At 46.0% G+C, this 23210-nt stretch overlaps 1 protein-coding gene across 4 annotated transcripts; it reads right to left on the reverse strand.

Annotated features, from left to right (window-relative positions):
* Positions 1–727: 727 nt before the first annotated feature.
* On the reverse strand, positions 728–20779 carry RT1-Db2 (RT1 class II, locus Db2). Of its 4 annotated transcripts, none has more exons than XM_087596847.1 (6): positions 19651–19803; positions 9836–9938; positions 8189–8455; positions 7019–7300; positions 5405–5515; positions 728–2151 (listed from the first exon to the last, which is right to left on the reverse strand). In XM_087596847.1, exons 3-6 carry the CDS (start codon positions 8268–8270, stop codon positions 2051–2053), a joined length of 576 nt encoding a protein of 191 aa, XP_087452973.1. In that variant the 5' UTR covers positions 8271–8455; positions 9836–9938; positions 19651–19803; the 3' UTR covers positions 728–2050.
* Positions 20780–23210: the final 2431 nt, after the last annotated feature.

Raw genomic sequence — 23210 nt, forward strand, 5'->3', positions numbered from 1 at the left:
GCATACTGAGAGATCCACAAGTTACAGGATGCTGGTATTGACCAGAGACCCCACTGTAACATCCTTGGCATTAGGAAATGGCCAGGAGACATTGAGGGCCAGGCCTGGGTTCCATGCCATAGCCTCGTGCTTCAGATCCTCTACACTGGCTGATCATGAAATTTAGGGAAGTGGTGAGCTTAGCCTCAGAAGTAGGTCAGTGGAGTCAGGCTGGTGAAGGTTTTCCTCAGTCCCTCATTCCAGCCCCAGGGTCTGGTCTGGTCCATTTAGCTTCCTGTCTGTTACTTTGACAAACACTCTGACAAAAGCAACTGATGAAAGATGGAGTTCATTTGTTGACAATTCTAGATTCCAGCCACATCTGCAGTGACATTGAGGCAGAAACACAAGAGCATTCCATGCATATTCAAGAGCAGAGAGAATGGATGCTTGGAATATAGACATGCAGAGTCAAGAGCAGAGAGAATGGATGCTTGGAATATAGACATGCAGAGTCAAGAGTGGAGAGAATGGATGCTGCTGTGTGGATGCTGAGATGTTGAGAAAATATAAGAGACTAAATCCAGTGACATTATTGACGTATGTAGAAAGGTCAGAGTGTTCCAACCTTTGAGAATCAGTTAATGCAATTCTCACTCATCGAGAGATGGATATAAAACAGACTCATAAATTAAAGTTGTTGTTGTTGCTGTTTTTTTTTTTGAAAGAACTTATTTCTCAGGAAATCTGCATTTAAAAAAACAATTTATTTGATCTGGAAAAAGACATCTGCCCTGCTGCTCACATCAGGCATGGGGGTAGCGTATTCAAAGCTGCCCCGTTTGGTATCTAGAACATCATACAATGGGCAAATAGGAAAATGGCCAAATAAATACACAAAGGGGATTAGGATCTCAAAGGATACAAAGTTGCCATAGTTTCCTCTAGATGTAGCCAGATTAAAAAACCAAATGAATGCATAGAATTACTAAGTTTCATAATGTAGGGTACAAAGTCATTGTAAATAAAATTCTGGCAGAAACAAATGAAACCAAAGTCAAGACGATGTTGCTTTCAACAATAATATCAAAAAATGCCAATTATTGACTGCATGCTGCTGCTGAAGAAAATTTCATGTCTGTATATACAAGCATCTCATATACATATATAGCATATATATGTTAAAAATATGCCAAATACACAGATAGCACTACCAACACACTAGGAAGACTTTTGTTTGGAAAACTATAAAATACCATAGGGAAAAATAAATGCAGTTAAACACTTGGAAAAGTAGACTGGGAGACGGTAAGACCGAGCGTATTCACGACATTCTCTCTAAGTCACTCTGTAAATACAAAATGCCCCGGAAAACCCTAGTGAGCATCTTTAGTTATTCATTTTTACTTGTTGGTTTGCATCCATTCCTTATCTCTATTACTCACCCAGGGAATCATTAAGCAGTATTTAAACTCCACAGGTAAACATAAGGTTTTATTAGATAAGGAAATTATTGGATTGAAGGTGAAGCTGCCGATCTGGCGTCAAACACATCACTCTAAGTTTATCCAATTCCTATCAGAAAATCTAGTTTATGTAAATACATAATGAGCTTTAACACATGCATAACTGAGACTTGAATTTGCCCTGACATAAAATGAATCCTGTGTGGCTGTGTGTGAATCGCCCTGCATTATCAATCACTATGCCGAAAGAGGCTTCTGGCTGACTGCTAGCTTCTTACACTTGAAACTAATTCTTCACACATGATGGAGACGGACTCTCAGGGTCCTGCTCTGTGCAGGTCCACAGAGGAGTGGACATCCATCATTAGAACCAAACCTCAGTCCTCTCTAAACTCATCCAGTTTCTAGCTGTCTTCATGAGATCTGTGGTGCTTAGCTGCCCTGAGGAGCCACACGCAAGGTTTTAGATAAGAGTCGGTGTGGTAGTTAGAAAGAAAATGGCTCCCAGGGGATCAGAGGGAGTGGCACTATTAGGAGATATGGCTTTCTGGAGCAGGTGTGGTCTTGTTGGAGAAAGTGTGTCACTGGGGGCTGGCTCCCAGGTCTCAGACGCTCAATGCAGGCCCAGTGTGACATTCGCTCCTGCTGCCCGTCAATCTGGATGTGGAACTCTCGACTCCTTCTCCAGCACCATGAGACACTGATCCTGCTAGAAGAGAAAGTGGGGAATCGCCTCGAACTCATTGGTACAGGAGACAATTTTCTGAACAGAACACCAATGGCTCAGGCTCTAAAAATCAACAATTAATAAATGGGACCTCGTGAAACTGAAAAGCTTCTATAAGGCAAAGGACAAACAGCAGCCTACAGAATGGGAAAGATTTCACCACCTCCAAATCTGGCAGAGGGCTGATTTCCAAAATAAAGAACCCAAGGAGCCACACTTCAACAAACCAAGCAATACAATAAAAATGGGGTATGGCTCTACAGAGAGAATTCTCAACAGAGGCGTCTAACCTGCCCCAGAAGCACTTAAGGAAATGCTCACACCCTTAGCCATCAGAGAAAAGCAGGTCGAAATGACTCTGAGATTCCATTTTGTGCCTGTCAGGACAGCTAAGATTGAACACACAAGTGACAGCTCATGCTGGCAAGGATGTGGAACAAGTGGAACACTCCTCCATTGTTGGTGACAGTTCAAACCTAGGCAGCCGCTATGGAAGTCAACTTAGCAGTTTCTTATAAAGTTGGGAATGGATCTATCTCAAGAACCAGCTATACCACTCCTGGCATAGACCTCAAAGACGCTCCACCGTACCACGAGACCACTTGCTCCACCATGTTCATAGAAGCTTTATTTGTAATATCCCAATGTTGGAGGGAACCTAGACATCCCTCAAGAATGGATACAGAATATGTGGTGCATTTACACTGTGGACTATTATACAGCTGTTAAAAATAAAGATATCATGAAGTTTGCAGGCAAATGGACGGAACTAGAAAAAATTATCCTGAATGAGGTAACCCAGACCCATAAAGACAAACAGTATGTGCACTCTTGTAAGTGGACATTAGTCATAAAGTACAGGATAACCATGACACAAACCACAGACCCAGAGAAGGTAATGGAGGGGGGTCTGGGTTAGGGATGGGGGCATGGATGCGTGAATCTCACAGAGAAGAGAAAATAGATTTGACAGTGCTGGTGGATGGAGAGAGGGGACTGGTTGGGGGAGGGGTGAGGGATGGGAATAGGGGGGGTGACGTGGGGGGAAAACAGAAGGAGAGAGGAAGAGAGAGAGAGAGAGAGAGAGAGAGAGAGAGAGAGAGAGAACAGGATGGGGGGGTGCATCTCTGAGAGGAGCTAGAATGCTAGGACAGTAGAAACTCCCAGGAATCTATAAGGGTGACCCTAGCAATGAGGGATATGAAGCCGGAACCAGCCAAATCCTGTAACCAGGCAGGACTTCCAATGAAGGGATTAGGACAGCAACCCAGCCACAAACCCCACAATTTGTCCCTCGTACAAGGTGTGCAGGCCTAAGGAGGGAGCAGAAATCAAGGAAAAGGCCAACCAGTGACTGGTGCAACTTGAGACCCAAACCATGAGGGGGAGCCCACCCCTGACACCCCTTCGCTATGCTTGCAGACAGGAGCCTAGCATAACTGTCCTCAGAGAAGCTTCACCCAGCAACCAATGCAAACAGATGTAAACCCACAGCCAAATATGATGTGGAGCTTGGGAATCCTATTGAAGAGGGGAGGAAGGACTAATGGAGCCCTTGTTCAGAGGAGTCAAGGACACCACAAGAAAACCTACGAAAACAACTAACCTGGGCCCATAGGGGCTCACAGAGGCTGAACTGCCCACCAGAGATCTCCGTGTGGGATTCATAAAGTGTGAGCAGGGGCTATCTCTGACTACATCGCCTGACTTTGGATCTCTCTCCAACTGGGCTGTCCGATCTAGCCTCAACAGAAGATGTGCCTTTTCTTATTAGAACTTGATATGCCAAGGCTCGTTGATATCCACGGGTGGCCTTCACTCTTTTGAGGAAAAGGGTAGAAGGGGTAGATGGGGGGAGAGAAAAGGAGAGGAGAGGGGCTGAGGAGAAAGGAGGGAGAGGAAACTGTAATCAGGATGTAAAGTAAATAAATAATTTAATTAATGAAGAAAGTTTAAGCCAGCAGGACATAGCATGCTTAGATTCTAGCACTGAAGAGACAGAGGCAGGAGGATCTCTGTGAGTTCGAGGCCAGCCTGGTCTACAGGCCAGGCAGGACACTGTATATACTTATGGCATAGAACATGGTGTTTGAATTACACACAGACACAGACACAGAGACACACATACATGCACACACATGCACACACACACATACATATACACATACATATGCACACACGTGCACACATGCACACGTGCACACATGCACACGCACACACACAGACACAGAGACACATACACACACACAAACACAGAGACACATACACACACAGACCTCTACAGAGACACATACACACACACAGACGTACACATACATACATACACACACACACAGACACACATGTACATGTACACACACACACACAGACATGCACACACATGAACATAAACACATACACAGACACAGAGACACACATACATGCACACACACACACACACACACACGGAATTCCTGGTTCCATGTATGTATTACCTCACATATTTATAACTAAAGGGAAGCCGTGTTTCAGTGGTGTAATCTTTCCTTTCTGTTTTCTGTATCTTGTCCTCAAAACTGCTTATTTGAGGGAAAATGTGATAAGGCATTGTGTCACAGGATCGGCTCAGATGCGCCAGACAAAGGACACGAAATACAAGGAGAGAAGTTAGGGCAGGGGAGGGGCTTCTGTCCAGGGGCTGCCGGACCCGGGCAGGGGTTCAGCAACCATCAGGGAGCACAAAGTCAGGAGGAAGCAGGCCCTGTCAAGGGAGGAACACAAGTCAAGCAGGACGTTTTTCCATGACATGGAGACAGGGGGAGAACTCCTTGCCTCCGCTCCTGACAGCACGGCAGTGTGCAGAGAGGAACTTCTCATGCCCCAAGTCAATGCTGCCTCAGAGCACAGCCCTTCAGTAAGTGCAGGGAACAAGGCTCAGTGCTGACTGCCTAGCCAGACGCTGGCAGTGCACAGTGCCTTTCTTTCCTGTGCATTTCTCAACCCGCTCTGCCACGCTGGTTAATCCTTCTCTTATCTGCAAGTCGCTGTGAGTCACTGCCAGTGATGGTGGCAGGTTTCGCTTTGGCAGCCATAGACTGTTGATGTCAGAAGTCGCTTAGCCTCTGGGATCATTTGAGGGATGAGCAACTTCACAGAGGTTCTGCCAACTCCCTGATTGTTAATCACACCTAAACCACGAATGACCCTCCCCCCTGAAACGCTATGAAGTCTCAGCCACCCCCAGGCTCCTTACCTCTCAGATTCCTTAAGTAGATGAACAGCCCCACCGCGAGGATGAACAGACCTAGCGCCATGCCCATGGCTCCGCTCAGCATCTTGTTCTGTGCAGATGTGGATCGAGCCCCTAAGGATCAAAGCCAGGTGTGGGTTCTATCTCAAATTCAACAGCTCACATTGCGACCCCAATATCAGAGCACTGGGGGAGCTAGAACTTGCCACTGCTGGAAAGACTCTTTCAGAGTCACACAAAACAGCAGAAGTGGAAATTAGGGAGGACCAGGGTACCGCCATGAGATCAGTGCGGGCAGCCAAGGCCAGGGAGCAGTGTGTGCAGTCAAGAGGGGCTCTTGTCTATATTTAGTCTGTAGAGGAACTTTCTCAAGAAGAGCTTCGTTTGCTGCAGTGCTTTTTAAGCTGGAGCTGCAGAGATAAACTTTGAGTCTCGACCAGGATCCGGCTTGACTCCATTCCTTGTGTCTGGGTCTTTTCAATCCCCAAACCCTCTTTTGTGTTTCAGGTTGATGTGTACCTGCAGGCTGGGTCGGGAAGACCGTGGCTGCAGCCATGGATGAGAATGTAAACATCTAGAGTTGCTCTATCTGTCTATGCCATCTCTTGTAATGAAACTGACGGGATTATTTCTGTTAACCCAACAGCTGCAGCTGGTGGGTGGGTAGTGTTGCACACCACAATGTTGCCCGATAATGTGCTATGCGTGAGAACTGTGCCCATCTCTACAACCAACAGTGAAGGAGCAGATCAGACCAAGAAGCCAACGGTGGTGCCCACAGGCATTTTCTGAGCCATCGTCTACTGAGGGAGTCAACCACAGCACAGATCCAGAATGGAACAAAACCAAGAAGAACCAAGTAACATCCTGACCCAAACCCAGAGTGGCACTTTATCCTAATTCTGTTACTGCTACTGTCTTGTCCCAAGAGAGACAGTGTCATCTGCACATTGTCTGTAGTACCAGCCACCATGACTCTTGGGTACCCCTGTGGGACTCATGTGTATGTCAAGAATTTTCAGGGGATGGAGATCACCTTCTCTTGCACATGTGAGCTGACAAAAACTGGGACAGCTACCTGGGGTTCATAAGTAACTTGGTCCAAGATTATCTGTGGCTCTGTGGTCAATAGTGTGCTGTGGGGAACCTACATCTTACTTGAGTCCCCTAAAGAAATGAAATTGAAGAAACTGGCCATTGACAGACCTTTTGAGGGCTAGCCAGCGAGCCTTCAATGGCAGCTCCACTTTGCTCGTGATAGCTGCTGCCCATGAACTGTACCGGGGACATTTGTCTTCATTGACAAACCTGGCAGAGGGCACCCAGAACCTTCACCCAATCTATCTAGATCTTTTCTTTTTCAATGACTTTCTATTTGGGGACATTTCCATATGACCGCCATCTTAATCAGAAGCTATACTGGGCGTAGATGCTGAACTAGGTGAGGAATAAAAGCTACTTACTCGGAAATTCTACCCGTCTTTCATTGTGGAACAACCCATGCCCTTCCCTGGTGGGTGGGGATTTACAGGGTCAGAGAAAGCTGGGAGGCTGGAGAAAGTCATGTCCACTACATGGTGGGAGGGGATTCGCAGGGTCAAGGGGTTCCCCACTCACTCCACTCCACTCTGACAGGGCTGGGCAGGCTGGGATGCGCCACCTGGCAGGTGTAAACCTCTCCACCCTGAGGAACCGTCTCCAGCATCACCAGGGTCTGGTAGGTCCAGTCTCCATTAGAGATCAGGTCGGTGGACACGACTCCAGTCTTTTCCTCCTCACCATTCCGGAACCATCTGATTTCAATGGTGCCAGGGTAGAAGTCACTCACAGAGCAGACCAGGAGGTTGTGGTATTCCAGGGGCTGCGTCTTTGAAGGGTACACGGTCACCTTGGGTTTAGCTAGAGTAGAAAAAGAGGTGAGAAGAAATCATGAGGGTGGAGCTGTCCTTCCTGTGCCTACCTGACTGCCTCCATCCACCCAGGCTGAAGATCCTGCAGAGCTTCTAAACCTGTGCCCCAAGTTAATCCTGACACCAGGGCTCAATGGATCTTAAAAAAAAAAAAACCTGTAAGGATTTATTTATTTAGCAAATACTAATAATCCATTATTGAGCTGAAATATTTTCAGTTTGAAAACATGCCTGAAAGCAGTGCGTGTTCACTAGATTGGGAATACAGAACTTCAGAGCACACACACCACAGAACAGCTCAGGAATGGCTCTACCCTAGGAAGCAGGAGCAGAGAGCGGTGATTCTCAGGGGTCCCAAGGCCAGCAAAAGTTAAAAAGTCATTACAGTAAGGGCTAGGGAGATGGCTCAGCAGATAAAAGTGCTTGCTTCCAAGACCGATGATCTGAATTCAGTTCTCAGGACCACATGATGGATAGAGAGAATGACTCTGTTAAGCTGTCCTCTGATTTCTACACACGCGACACAGTGCTTCCCCCAGCCCCAGATACATACATTGACACAGCGTTCTCCTCCCCCAACCCCCCAGATACATACATAGATGTGCGTACACACACACACACACAAACACACACGCACACACACACAAATTCTCACATACACAGATGCACACACACACAGATGCACACACACGGATGCATACACACACATACACACACACAGATGCACACACACACATATACACACACAAATGCACACACACACAAATGCACACACACATAGATGCACACACAGATGCATACACACACACATACACACACAGATGCACACACACACACACACACATCTTAACTCATCTACTTCCCATCTAATGCTTACCTTTTAAGTTCGACATGAAGATATCAACCAGGTCATAGTTATTTCTGCACCTGTCCACGGAGGCACGGTAATTGTCCAGCATGTCCTTCTGGGTGTTCAAGTACTCAGCTATGGGCCGCCCCAGCTCAGTCACTGCCAGGAACTTCCCAAAGACACTGTCAAAGCGGGCAAACTCTTCCTGGTTATAGATGAATCTGGTCACACTCCACACATGCTCCCTCCCCTTGACGTAGTGACACTCAGCCTTCAACTGCTCCAGAAAACGTGCTGTGGGGACAGGAACACTCTTATTACAAGCTGTCTGTGAGGACAGACAATGCCCCAGACTGGTGGTCAGTGAAGGGAACTGTGACACCTGCAGAGACCCCACCTCTTGCATCCTCTAATCCCCACCAGCCAGGGATACTCTTAAGTTTTGTGACTGTTGCTGTGATTTAAAAAAAAATCCTGACAAAAAAACAATTTATGGAAGAAAGGGATTATTTAGATTATAATCTGAGAGTGTCTACTATTGCCAGCAAGGTGAGGCAAGAACTTGAAGCATTGGGTCCACAGTCAAGAGCACTGAGATTAAACCTCGTATCTCTCATCTAGCTTCTTCCTCTCATGCTTTTCATGGACCTCTGCCTAAGGAATGGTGTCGCTCACAGTGGGCTGAGTCTTCCTACATCAACTGGAATCAAGACAGTTCCAAATAGACATGCCCACAGGCCAGCCTGACAGATAATTCCTGCTTAAGGATCTCTTCCCACAAGATTTAATTGGAGTCATGTCAAGTTGACAGTTAAAACAGAAAAACACAAAAGCATCAAAAAAAAAACATGCAAAATAGGAACTCCCTTCTGATCCTGCTCCATCAACCACATTCTGCCTTATCTCATGGCCACAGGTCTTCTCCCTCACCTTAAACAGCACCCATGTAGAATATTATTCTATAAATCACACCTAAGAACTGGCCTTGTTGCCCCTGAGAACCCTAAGAGAAAAAAATTCAATCTCTCCACTCTTGGGTCTTAAAATTAGTGGTAGTGAGGGATAAAATTATCCAAGATTGAGCAGATGGGATCCTATTAACAGAGAATAACAAGGCAGACCTTAGTGCTACAACATAGAAGGACTGCTGTGTTGGTTTGAATATGCTTGGCCCAGGGAATGGCACTATTGGAGGTGTGGCCTTCTTGAAGTAGGAGTGGCCTTGTTGGAGTAGGCATAGCCTTAAAGAAAGTGTGTCACTGTGAGCATGGCCTTTAAGAACCTTGCCCTGTCTGCCTAGAAGCCAGTCTTCTTCTAGCTGACTTTGGAATGAAGGGTAGATCTCTTATCTCCTGCACCATGCCTGCTTAGACACTGCCATAATCCCTACCATAATGATAACAGACCAAACCTCTGAACCTATAAGCCAGCTCCAATTAAATGATATCTTTTATAACAGTTGCCGTGGTCATGGTGTCTCTTCACAGCAGTACCTAAGACAACTGCCAAGGAGTGGCTCTTCAGATGTGTAAGTCGATGACAGCAAGAAGAAAGAGGTTGGTTAAGAGTAAGAGAAGCAATAATACCATTTGTGAAAAGCTTGAAGACTTGATGAATTTCAAGAATACAGAGGACAGTGGGGCTGAGAAAGAGAGAGTATGAGGGAGAAATTACCTCATAGGTGTCATGGGGATCCCAGCCTCTTCAAAGACTTGATTTCCAAAGCAGAAGCAAACTGTAGACAGTGGAATTCCCCTTGCTATTGTGGAAGCAGCGTCTATGGGACCAATGAAATGGTGGGATAACCCTAGCACATCGGTAAATGCACCATGTGACAGGCAGGGTTCCCACAGCCCTACCCGTGTTGTTGCTTCTCATTCTCAAAGACTGCTCTGCAGCAGATAACTTCTTCTCACTTGTAGCAAATGCACAGTGGAGTCAAATGGCTTCCCCACATTGCACATCATGGAAGGCAGCATGGGGAAATGTGGCAATGATGTTCTGGTGTGTAACAATCCCTTACCCCTCATGCAAAATCTCCTGGCTAGAAACCATCCAAGACAGCACACCACCAGGCATGATTCTAATTCAGAGAAGAGCTGGGAGGACAAAGGGGAAACTGTTTAAAGGACAACGTCTGAAGGAGAACTCTGAACATCAGCCAAACAATGATGGGTATTCAGGACAAAACAAAGAGTTGCCATGGTAATCCTGGGGAATGGGGAGGGGGACAAAGTAAATTATGACAAGGGTGGTGGAGTGTCTCTTTAGTCTCAGCTGCTTGGCATACCGAGATAGGAAGATGGCAATTCAAGGTTTACCCAGTCTATGAAGTGAGTTTGGTGTTGTGATGGTTTGCAAATGCTTGGCCCAGGGAGTGGCACTATTAGAAGGTGTGGTCTTGCTGGAGGAAATGTGTCACTATGGGGGTGGGATTGGAGACCCTCCTGCTAGCTGCCTAGGGTTGTTCAGACTGTTCCTGGCTTCCTTCGGGTGAAGATGTAGAACTCAGCTCCTCCTGTACCATGTCTGCCTGGATGCTGCCATGTTCCCACCTTGATGATAATGGACTGAACCTCTGAACCTCTGCACCTGTAAGCCAGCCCCAAATAAATGTTGTCCTTATAAAACTTACATTGGTCATGGTGTCTGTTCACAGCAATAAGACCCTCAGAGCTAGGACAGAAATTGGTACTAGGAGTGGGGTATTACTATGTTAGGTCTGACCGTGCAGCAATAATACCCTCAGAGTTAGGACAGAAGTTGGTACCAGGAGTGGGATATTACTATGTTAGGCCTGACCATGCTTTTGTTTGGAAGAATGTGGATTTTGGGACTTTGGATTTGGAAAGCAGTGGAATTCTTTAAATGGGGGCTTAATGGGCTATCTTAGTAGGAATGCGGAAGTCTTTGTTACTGGGAGTGATTTGAGTTGTGCAGGCCTGGCCCAATTGTATGTGCTCTAAAGACTGCTTTTGTGGTATTTTGATGAAGAATGTGGCTGCTTTTTGCCCTTGTCTATAGAGTCATCCTGAGGCTAAAGTGAAAAGACTCAGATTAATTAAATTAACAAAGGAAGTCTCAGAAACACCCATCATAGATTTTGTTCTCTGCTTAAGTCTTACAAGCATTTTAATGAAGAAAAGGGAAGTTAATAAAGGGAAAATACAAAATATATGGTTTGAGTATTAAAGGGACACCCAGAAATGATATGGACCTGAATCAAGGATATTAAATTGAATTAGGGGAGTAATGGCCTCAGGGCAAGATCCCACCCAGCTAAGTTAGCTCCACAAAACTTAGTACAAACCTTTAATCCCAGGAGACAGGCATACAGATCTCTAAATTTAAGGTCAATCTACAGAGCAAGATCCAGGACAGCCAAGCTTAGGCAGTGAAGGAGTTAGAAAAGAGGAAACTGGTGATAATGTAATAGAACAAGGAGCTCATGTTCCAGCTCCTGCAAGCAGCAGAACTCGGCAGCTTCAGCCATGTGTCTCTGGCTTTATATTCAAGAGGAGAAGGAGACTACTGGGGCAGTTGATGCTGGTTAGCTGGAGCTAAGAAAGAGACCAGCATCACTGAGGTGAAATCTTCTGGGAAGGGTTTTTTGAGAGCCATGTTCCAGAGTTGCCAAGGTTATACCTCATGCTGGAGCTGTACTTGGTAGTGTGTAAGAGTCTCCCAGGTGGTACTGGTTTTGAAGGCATGAAGGGGTCATGGAGAGCAGCTGAGGCTGGGCACTGGGAGAGGCCATGGAAGGCCATTGGTGAAGGTGCAGCCTCAGTTGCAAATGATGGCCCAGGACTGAAGGGGTCAGGCAAAGGAGCTGAGGTTGGCACCATGAAAAGAGCCTATGAGAAGCTATTGGTGAAGCCTAGTAGCAGGGGAAGACCCCAGTGCACTGGAGACGCCAGTACCATGGGATGATCACCAAGAACAGCAGCAACAGTGGAGTGGATCGACCTGAAGTTAAACTGCTACAGAGGGCAGAGCTGGAGAAGTGAAGCCAGCCCTGTGGAGGATCATGTGTGGATCCCAGACATTGAAACAAGCTGTAACACTGAAGCTGCCTTGGAGACTGAAAGATGTTAAAGATGCCAGAGCTGTGGGCTATCTGCTGAGGAAAGCTGCTAACAGGAGTGGAACTGTAGAACTAGAGTTTCATAAAGGTTACTCATTGTCAGAGCCCGAATGTGCAGAACTAGAGTTTCATAAAGGTTGCTCTTTGTCAGAGTCCAGATGTGCAGGGCGGGACGTGCCTGAGGGAGAGCCAGAGATAGGACTTGCCAAACCAGCTATCAGCCCCAAGGACACTGACCATCCTTCCTTCCCCAAGGACACCCTCCCCTTCCTTCACCCCCCTGAGTGAGATGAGCCACCCTACCTGCCTGCCGAACTGCTAGATAACACACACTCCTTGCTGATGTCATTTCGCGCCGAAAGTAACCGTGCACCTTTTGAATTGACCAATCATGTGTAACCGCGCGAATGCCCCTTACCTCCCCTATAAAAACCCCCGAGTTTGGAAGCTTGGGGTCGATTCCTCTGTCTCCTGTGTGAGATACGTGTCGACCCGGGATCCCGCTAAGACCCGGGATCTCGTTAATAAAGCTACCTCTTGCTGTTACATCAAGAATGACTCCTCGTGATTCCTGGGGGCACCCCTCCCTGTGATCGGAGCGAGAGACGCGGCTCCCCGTTTTGGGGTACGCTCTTTCAATACCGCTATAGACTATGCGGACTTAGGAAGTTGGACTAAATGTACTTTTTTATTATGCTATGTTTAGGTATGGCCTAAACACAGACTCATGTGTTTGAAGAGCCTATGGAAGCCAAGGAGTGGAATGTGATGGTTTGCATATGCTTGGCTCAGGAACTGGCACTAAGGTGTGGCCTTGCTGGAGGAAGTGTGTCACTGTGGAGATGGGCTTGGGGACCCTCCTTCTAGCTGCCTGGTGATGCTCAGTCTGTTCCTGGCTTCCTTCAGGTGAAGATGTAGAACTCTCAGCTCCTCCTGCAACATGCCTGCCTGGATGCTGCCATGCTCCCGCCTTGATGATAATGAACTGAACCTTTGCACCTGTAAGCCAGCCCCAATTAAATGTTGTCCTTTATAAAACTTACTTTGGTCATGGTGTCTGTTCACAGCAGTAAAACCCTAACTAAGACAGGTGTCTTAGTTAGGACAACTGTGCAGCACACTATTTCAAAATATAAAAGAAAAGAAAAGAAGAGAAGGGAAGGGAAGGGAGGAGAGGGGAGGGGCAGGGAGGGGAAGGGAAGGGACAGGAAGGAAAGGGAGAGGAAGGGAAGGGAAGAGAGGGAAGGGAAGGGAAAGGGAAGGGAGGGGAAGGGAAGGGAAAACAAAACAAAACAAAATGAAACTTAGGGATGGAGTAGCCCAGTAGCAGAGAATTTATCAGGCATAATCAAGGCCTTGAGTTCAATCTCTCATATTAGAGAAAAAGAAACAACTTGAACGTCAGGTCCCAGTTTGGAGGTATGCATCAGCTGTTTCTCACTACTGTAACTAACTATCTCATAAGAAACTTAATGGAGTCCTTTAGTTGATCTGTTTTTATGATATTTTGACTTCTGACAGGATAAAGGATACAGTCTGTCTAGTGGGGAAGCCTCAGAGGGAGGAGCACAAGGCTTCACATTGCCTGTGCAGTCAGGAAGCAGAGAGGTAACAGGAAGTGGTCCAGCTCTAAAGCTGCAAGGCCCACTCCCAGCAACATAGCTCCTAAAGGAGCAGCAATGCTCCACTTCCTAGAGGTTCCACAGCCTTCAAAAACAGAGTGACTGCAGGGACTGAGTGAGCACAGGTGCTATGGGGGACATTGCTTCCTCAAACCGCAGCAGGGGAAACCCACTGTGGGGGTCACTGTAAGGTCAGCAGGAAAGGCACACCACACCCTGTCACAGGCAAACAGCAGCCTTCACAGCAGGAGAGTGAAGGCCCTTTCACATATGACAGTTTGGGGAGCTTGGTGGCCTAGTAGGGATGGCTCAGTTCCAGAGAACAGATGTGCTTTGGTCCATACATTACCCAGAACACCTGCTGGTGCCCAGTTACTGCTAGGGGACATTTTCTTCAGTGACTGACTGACAGTCAACCCACCACAACAGCAGAGTTACTGTGTACCTCAGGAATGTATGCAAAGAAGGAAAGGGGTGGGGAGAATGGCAGACAGTCAGTCAGGCATGTAGGCGGGCAGGCAGGAAGGAAAACATAATAAAAAATAACCTTGAATACAAATGAATTAAGGTCAGCAATCAACTGATATAAACTGGCTGAAAGGATAAAAATAAGACTCAACTATATACTGGTTACAAGAAACTCATCACATTCCTGAACCTACAAAGAGGGTAGGAATGAAGGCTGAGGAAAGATACATCACACAAATGGAAACAAAAACGGAAGCAAAGTAACAATACTCATACCAAGTAAAACAGACCTTGTATTTTAACAAGTCAAAGAAACAAGTAAGGTTAGTGAATATGAATACAATGATAAATTTAACAAAATTATGTAATGGCTTTAAATAGACATACATATATGCACCTGACTTGGGAAACACATTATATAAGTCAAATATTAATATATCAAGAGAGAGACAGAGAGAGACAGAGAGACAGAGACACAGAGACAAGAGACACAGAGACAAACAGAGAGACAGAGACAAAGAGACAGAGAGACAGAGAAGATAGTCTCATGTGGTCCAGGTTACCCTAAAGAGAGAGACTGCAATACAGTAATAAATGGGCACCCATCCCATTCTCCTCAATGAATGGATGTTCAGAGAAAGAATCATCAAAGAGAGATAATCATCTCAGGGAAGAGCCAAAAGAACCACGCCTAGTCAGAGAATATCCCATCCAACTCTAGCAGAGCACACAGTTGTCCTAGCAGGATGTGGACATTTCCCAGGACACAGCACACGTGGAGCCACAAATCTTGCATTAGATTCAGCTCAAGCACCATCTCAGACCAGAATGAAGTAAGACTGAATTACAAAGGAGAGCTGGGGCGAATGATAGGACCCACCCCCAAGTGGCAGCCGTATAATTGAAGAAGCTAAGAAGGGAAATAAAGAACTTTCCAGAAACAAGCATGTGTTGGTGTCAGCAAAAGCTGAAAGGACAAGGAAGTTTGGGGAGTTTTTTGCTGTTTCTTCAGAGTTGTGCCTCAGAGAATGTTTGTTGTATGAGGTGAGGGGTTTGACACAGACACCTTCAATCAAGTGAAGCATGTACCTTGGCCGTGTTCACGCCCCACTTTTCTCTCCTGCCTCTTCCTGGTACTTTCCGTTTTCCAGAATGACTGTTCACCTGCACAGCTGCCTGGGTCCTGGGTCTGACTTACTCTAGCTTCTATGACTGTGGCCAGTTGTGTCCTGTTTTCTGAAAGTGGTACCATTTTGGTTTTGCTCGTCTTCCTTTTTTTTTTTTTTTTCCCAGAGCTGGGGACCGAACCCAGCGCTTCCTAGGCAAGCGCTCTACCACTGAGCTAAATCCCCAACCCCTCGTCTTCCATTTTTATGGGTATAGGAAACTTTTTTCTTTTACTTATAAATGCATTAACTGAAAACAACATGACCTCAAATAATAGGCGACAAACAAACCCAACAGATGCCAAGGAGTTAGAAAAGCAACCGTAGGGCTGGAGAGATGGCTCAGTGGTTAAGAGCACTGACTGCTCTTCCAGAGGTCCTGAGTTCAAATCCCAGCAACCACAAGATAGCTCACAAACTTCTATAATGGGATCTGATGCCCTCTTCTGGTGTGTCTAAAAGACAGCAATGGTGTACTCAAATAAATAAAATAATTTTAAAAAAAAAAGAAGAAAAAGAAAAGCAACCATAGCCCAGAATCTGTGACGATGGGAAATGATACAGATCAGTTCATAAATTAATAAGGAAAAGAGAAGTACATGGTGCAAGTGATCTATATTTGAAGGGATTACCAAAATTGAAAAACCAAGAGACAAAGAAAGAAAGAAAGAAAGAAAGAAAGAAAGAAAGAAAGAAAGAAAGAAAGAGAGCCCAAGTAAATAAAACCAGAGGTTAAATAAAAGTCTTTATCAGTTCAGTACGTAATCGTGGGGTGTAAGACACTTGAAGGGGTCTTACATCAAACAACCGGCAAGCCTGGAGGAGATGGCTTAATCCGAGCAAACACAGCTCATAGTAGCTGAACCGCGAAGAGATAGATATAAAAGCAAGACAGTCTGATAATAAGGACAGTTCAGGTCTTGGTGCTGCCCGGTTTAGTGACACGTTTGAAGAATTGACTCCAACTGTAGTTAGTCTTCTACAGACCGAAACGGATAGCGCTTAGTCAGCCCTTTCTCGGAAGGCCGTTATTCCCTGAAACAAATAGGCAAAGATCCAGCCGAAAAGAAACCAGCGTCGGAGCCTCTATGAACAGAGCTGCCAAGGACTTGCAATAAAACCGTAGCAAATCAAATTCAAGAGCTCATCAGAACTTCAGAGGCCACGTCCAAGCAGGAGTCGTCATCTTCCAGATGCAAGGGTAGTTGGCTGGCTGTACGTAAGTAAATGCGTGGGAAAGCACGCGCTACCTCAGCGAAGGGCTAAAGCAACGTGGTCATTTCGGCAGCTGCGAGGAAAGCTTTTAATAAGATTCGCGCTGTTTGTGGTGAGCAAGACTCAAAGGATTGGGTGTAGAAGGAATGTACGTCAAAATGGTAATGGCGATATATAAAAACCCACAATCAGCTTCAGAGTGGGCGGAGCTGAAGCCGTTTGGGCCATCCGCACTTACTACTCTTGTTTAGTGAATTACTGGAAGCCTTTGCTAGGGTTATTAAACAGAAATGTAAATCAACTACTGTGCATATAATATTGGCAGCGAATTGATCCGGCAGCTGTATTTCTTGACCCCAATATCTTCACAGAGAAACCGAGACTCACTTAGAGCTACACCTCAATAGCTGAGCGGTTAAGTGATCAACCTTAACCTTCTATGCTAATCTGGCTACCTCCCAGCCCCATCCCATGATTCATACATGTTATTATTGACCTGGCTCTTTTGGCTTCAAAGGAGGTGTTTTCATGGTCTCCCTCCAAATCCCTTCCTCATGGCTCCAAATCCTTCAACCTCCTCCCTCTCTCCTTCCTCTGATTGGCGGATGTCCCACCCTATTCTCTATCCCAGCCATTGGGTGATCAGTAATAGTTGACAAGGCATAAAATAAATGGTACGAATTGTTTACACAGACTCGAGACAGGAGGTTCTTGGCATGAACATTACAGTGCCATGTCTGGATTGAAACAAGATATGAGGGCAGAGAAATCAGCATTTGAATAACACAAGGATAAACTTTACACAGTGTACAAAAGCATTAGGCTCACAAGTCAGAAAGACCCTAATTGGAAGGGAGCTACCCATATTTGCAAGTGCCGTGATTTTAATACATAGAAAAACCTAAATAATCTACCAAAAAGCTGTTAGAATGATAAATTCAGTGAAGTTTCCAGATCAAAATCTGCACACAAAAGGCAGTAGCACTTCTTGTGGCAATAATGACCTTGCTGAAAGGGACCTTTAAGGACCAACTTCCAGGGCTGGGGAGGTGGCTCAGGAGTTAGGAGCATTGGCTGCTCCTACAGAGGACCTGGGTTCGATTCCTAACACCTACGTGGTGGCTCACAGCCATCTTGACTCTGGTTTCAGGGGATCTGATTCCCTCTTCTGGCACATATAAATCTTTTAAATATATAATCTTTTTAAAATGTGAGGACCAGAAATCCAAATAGGCCAATCAGAACGCAGGAAAGGGAGCCTTAAAAGGTATCTCTCAGAAGAAGACACCCCATGCCATTTGAGGGGTACCCAATGTCACCAACCACAAGGAAAGAACAAACCCAAACCCAGAGGAGAATTGTGTCACAGCATGGAAGGCATCTCAGCAGCCATTGACAAGTGCTGGTGAGGATGGACAGAAAGAGAAAACGAAGTGAAATGAAGATTAACACAAGCATCATGGTGAATGGAGAATCCTCGTGTGGTGGTCTGAATATGTTTGTCCCAGGGGAGTGGCACTGAGGAGGCGTGGCCTTATTGGAGTGGGTGTGGCCTTATTGGAGTGGGTGTGGCCTTATTGGAGGAAGTGTGACCCTTTGGGGGTGGGCTTTGAGACCCTCCTTCTAGCTGCCTGGATTCTACTCTTCTCCTACTTGCCTTCTGAACAAGATGTAGATATAGGGGTGATCATGTTGTTGTGAGAGTTGAATCATTGTGCAATATGGACTTTTAAAGTCTCTTGTGTCTCTTTCTCTCATCTCTGTCTCTCTCTCTACTTCTCTCTGTGTTTCTCTGTGTCTCTGTCTCTCATCTCTGTCTCTCTCTATTTCTGTGTCTTCCCCTGTCTCTGTCTCTCCCCCTAAGTTTTCTGTCCTGCATGGGATCATGAAGCAAGCACACACAGCAGCTGAGACACACGCGGGTGCGCGCACATGTGCACGCGTACGCACGCCATTTATTGGGTTTTCTTTCAGGTCACTACACAGCCAAAGACAACAACGTGACCCTGGAAAAATCAAAGATAAATTGTGAGGACCCACAAGTCCACACGGCTAATTGAGAATAGAAGGTGAGCGGTGGAACCCTACAAACCTTGGGGAAGCCCTGCCAAACCAGAGGCTTTATTTCCTGACTGTCTTCTAACCCCCGGAGACGTTAGCAGCCTTCACGCTGTCTGCAACCCTGCTCTGGGTACTCAGCCTGAACCATAGTAAATTGTTGGCTCTGACCACTGCTGATATACGAAAATAGAACTTCACATCTGTAACCGGTGGATCCCCTCCTTTACCCTCAGGCAGGAATGCAGCTGGTGCTTGGGGCACCGTGAAGGGTTTCAGAGGAACTGTCCAATTTGAGGTACCAAGAGCGCACCATCTGTGCTCCTTGTCTAGGAGGCAGATTCAAGCATTAAGTTCCAGGGTTGGCTCTAGGGTGCCATCAACAGCAGAGAGAACCCTGACTACTTGCCATGACAGCATTCCAGCACGGGGATGAAGGTTTCATAAACACTGGGGTTCATGGAGAAGAGAAAAGCCACAGATCCCAGTGAGGACACAACCCAGTCTTCTAGGACAGCCCCCCTGCTCCCCAATTCCCCCTAATCCCTCATGAAAACTTCAGGGAAATTTTCCATCTTAACATTTTAGAGAGGTTCTATACAGATCCTTATTTTTGTGCCCTGTCTCCTTCACCTCTTAAGGCCTGTAGGAATTGTGATGTCAGGGTTGACCGTTCTCATGAGGAGGGAAGGGACATGACCATTCGTGTGTCTCAAAGGGACATCTAAGACGCTTTTATACAGAAATAATGTGAGATTTGTATGAGAGGTGGTCAAAGAAAAACTGACAAGTTTTTAAAAACCTATTGTAGACAAAATGAAGCTAGCCCCTTTCTCCCCCACCCCCAGCAACTCAGAACGCGAGGCATGAACTTACGTCGGGGGTCCCTGACCAAAGCCACGGGAGGACTCAGCATTAACAGACTCAGGACCACAGCCGCCACACAGGGGTCTCTGGGGAGCCACAGACACACCATGCTGGAGGAGAGGAGAGGTTGGTGGCCAGAGAGGCAGGCCAACCTGGCTGACTGAGGAGGGTGAGGGACTCCACCCACTGGTGCTGGGTTGGGCACCTTCAGTGCTGGAGAACCAATCAGGAGCCGAGGGGGGCGTAGCATCAGTTGCTGGTCAGAGGTGCAGAGTGAAGGTCTTTCTGAAACTTCCAGTTTTCTTTGTTGAGCAGACAGACTGCTTCAGCTCAGTGCTGCGAAACTTGGATCAGTTTGGATCTGCAACATTGCATGGATGCTGGGCTGAGCCACCAATTCTACCTGAAGAGAGCCTTGACACCACTAGTCTGCCTTAGGATAATTAAATCTGTCAGAGGCCAGCTGGGGTTCCTGCTATGACTTCCCCGTTCGCTGAGGGAAATCCTCTAACATTTACTCCCCTTCTGCTTTATCCGAAGAAAGGTCATAAGAAGTCATTGCTAAGGCATGCATATAACGTTAGAAGGAAGGCAGCTGCTGAACGTAAAGTATGAATTACAGTTTAAAATTACAATCATACTATTTGTGAAATATGAACCTTGTATTGCATAATGATCACACATTAGATTCAGTAAAGGCGACGACTTAGATTAAGAATGTGCTTTGAGTGACAGTTCAGAATAGGAACTCCAAGATTAATCCACTACTCTGGTGGTCACTCTTTATCTGTCTTGATAGTTCTTGAAGTAGGGTTTGCCACCCTGCAATGAATGTCACTGGAATTCACTGAGTGAGTTTTTAAGCACCTAACTTTGTATTCAGAGATATTCCTGGTGCTTTCTCTTAAAACTTTTGTTAAAAAGAAAACTTCATACAATAAACTTTGTTTTCCCTCAGTTCCTTCCTACCTCCCTCCTCACCCAACTTTGTGTTCTCTCTCTCTCTCTCTCTCTCTCTGTGTGTGTGTGTGTGTGTGTGTGTGTGTGTGTGTGTGTGTGTGTGTGTGTGTATACAAGAAACACACATATACAAACCCTTGTTCAGTGAAAATAAGAATAAAGTAAAAATAGAAATGGATGTTGGACAGTTTAAAACTGTTTTTTTTTGATGTGTTTCACCTTGGGAAACTCTGCTGAGATCTATAATCGATCCTTGTATTTGGTTTATTTTCCTGATGTCTTACATGCTGCCTCTCTAGTATACATATAATTGGTAAAAATATTTTCCCATGCTCTAGGCTGCCACTTTCCCCTTATGATGGTGTCTCCTGCAGTATAGAATATTTTCATTTTCATGGGGTCCATTTATCCATTGTTGGTTTTATTATCTGGACTCTCACACTCTCACTGTCTTGTTCAGAACCTCTCTCCCAAGCCAGTGAGCCCAACCCTGTACCCCACTGTCTCTTCTGTCAGGCTCGGGGTATCTTTCATGTGCTGAGGTCCTCGGTGTGTTTGGTGCTAAGTCTGGGTCTACTTGTCTACTTGCATTCTTCTGCATGCAGACATCCAGGTTGACCAGCAGCGTCTTCTGAAGCAGCTGTCCTTTCTCCACTGTATCTTTTCTACTTCTTTGTCCAAATTGTTTTCATCTTTGTCTATAGGTGTGAGGGATTCTCTGGGTCCTCAGTTCGACTCCATTGTCACCGTGTCTGTTTTTGTAGAGCACCACAGTCTTTTCATTACTATAGCTCTGTAGTACAACTTGAAGGTGATACCCCCAGCAGTTCTCTTATTATCCAGGATTGTTTATCTATCCTGGGTGTTTTTGTGTTCCCATACGGAGCTGGATGTTGTCCTTTCAATTTCTGTAAAGAATTGTGCAGAAGTAACGAAGGGGATTGCACTGAATCTGTAGATTGCTTCTGCTAGGATGACCGTTTTCATTGTTAATCACACTGATCCAGGAACGTGGAAACTTTCTCCATCTTCTGACATCTCCTCCAGTTTCTTCCTTCAATGTCTAAAAGTCTCTCTTCTACAAGTCTTACCCCTGCTTGCTTGCATCCCAAGAGAATTTTTGAGTCTACTCGAAAGGTATTGCTGCTCGGATTTCCTTTCTTGGCCTGTCATTTGGGTCTAGGAAGGGTGCTGATTTTTGTGTTAAGTTTCTATCATTCTGCTTTGCTTAAAGATTTCATCAGTTGTCGGAGTTCCCCAGTGGAAATTCTAGGGCCACTTATGTATAAAATCATATCGTATCATAACTTACTTCCTTCCTGTTCGTATCCCCTTGACGTCCTTCAGTTGACTGGCTGCTGTAGCTAAGTCTCCAAGTTCTATATCAAATAGGAATCGGAGAGTGTGGACAGCCATGTCTTGTCCCTGATTTTAGTGGAAATGCTTTGAGTTTCTCTCCATCTGGATGGATGTTGGCCATGGGTTTGCTGCAAATCTCTTTTACCCTGTATCCTTCACTAGCTTCTCAAGGAATTTTATCATGAAAGGATGTTCTAACTTGTCAAATGGCTTTTCTGCACCTACTGACTTGATCATGCGCTTTCAGTCTCTTTAGGTGGCAAATTTCCTCTCTCTCTCTCTCTCTCTCTCTCTCTCTCTCTCTCTCTCCCTCTCTCTCCGTGTGTGTGTGTGTGTGTGTGTGCACGTGCGCACACGTGTGTGCACGCTGAACATCCTTGCATCTCTGGGAAGAAGTCAACTAGATCCTGGTGGATATTCTTTTTGATGTGTTCTTGAATTCAGTTTACAAACATTTCGTTAAGAACTTTTACACCAACATTTATAAGGGATATTGGTCTATGTTGCGGTAAATGTTTAAAAGATCGGCGGCTACTGGTTCCCTCGTGGAACCCCATGGTCTACAGCCACAGAGTCAGAGCCGCCTGCTCCGGTTGTCTCTCTACCAGATGCTTTCACACACTGTCCCCTTGGTGGTTGTCACCATGACTGGTGTGAAGCTCAGTTCACAGGTTAGCAGCGTCAGCTCAATGCACTGGCAAACTCTTCACAGCTGTATCAGCAGTCCAGATCAGTGGAGTCAGGATAGCAAACAGCAGTGGTGACGCTACCTAGCAGAGACAGCCAGGCCTCCGCCTCGGCATGAGTAAGGAGGGACAAGGAGAAACGCCAGGAGTTCTCAGCTGTGCCTCTCTCAGGGAAGTGAAGATCGAGAGACCAACAAGTGCTGCCCAGCTAACCTCTATGAGCAAGCCTGGCTCAGTCCCTGTCACTGTCCATCGAGTCCAAACACCACATGGCCTTCCATGGCTCTTGCCTCAGCACATGCATCTGTCTCAGCTGACACCACGCTGCCAATCATCCCAAGTCTACAGAAGTGGCAAGGAACTGCAGCACACCACCAGAGGTTTTTTTGGCACATTTCTCTCTATGGAGTCCTGACAAATACAGTTCAACCATACAATGTAAGGTGAACCAATACATACATGGGTGTCCTTAGCGAAGAAGAATCCTTCATCACGTGTCCTTTTGCACGCTTACTTTAGCAGAACATCCTTTCTCCTGTGTCTGTGTCAATGAAACATTCCTTC

The sequence above is a fragment of the Rattus norvegicus genome, chromosome 20, assembly GCF_021556685.1.
Source record: "Rattus norvegicus strain SHRSP/BbbUtx chromosome 20, alternate assembly SHRSP_T2T, whole genome shotgun sequence".
NCBI lineage: Eukaryota > Metazoa > Chordata > Mammalia > Rodentia > Muridae > Rattus > Rattus norvegicus.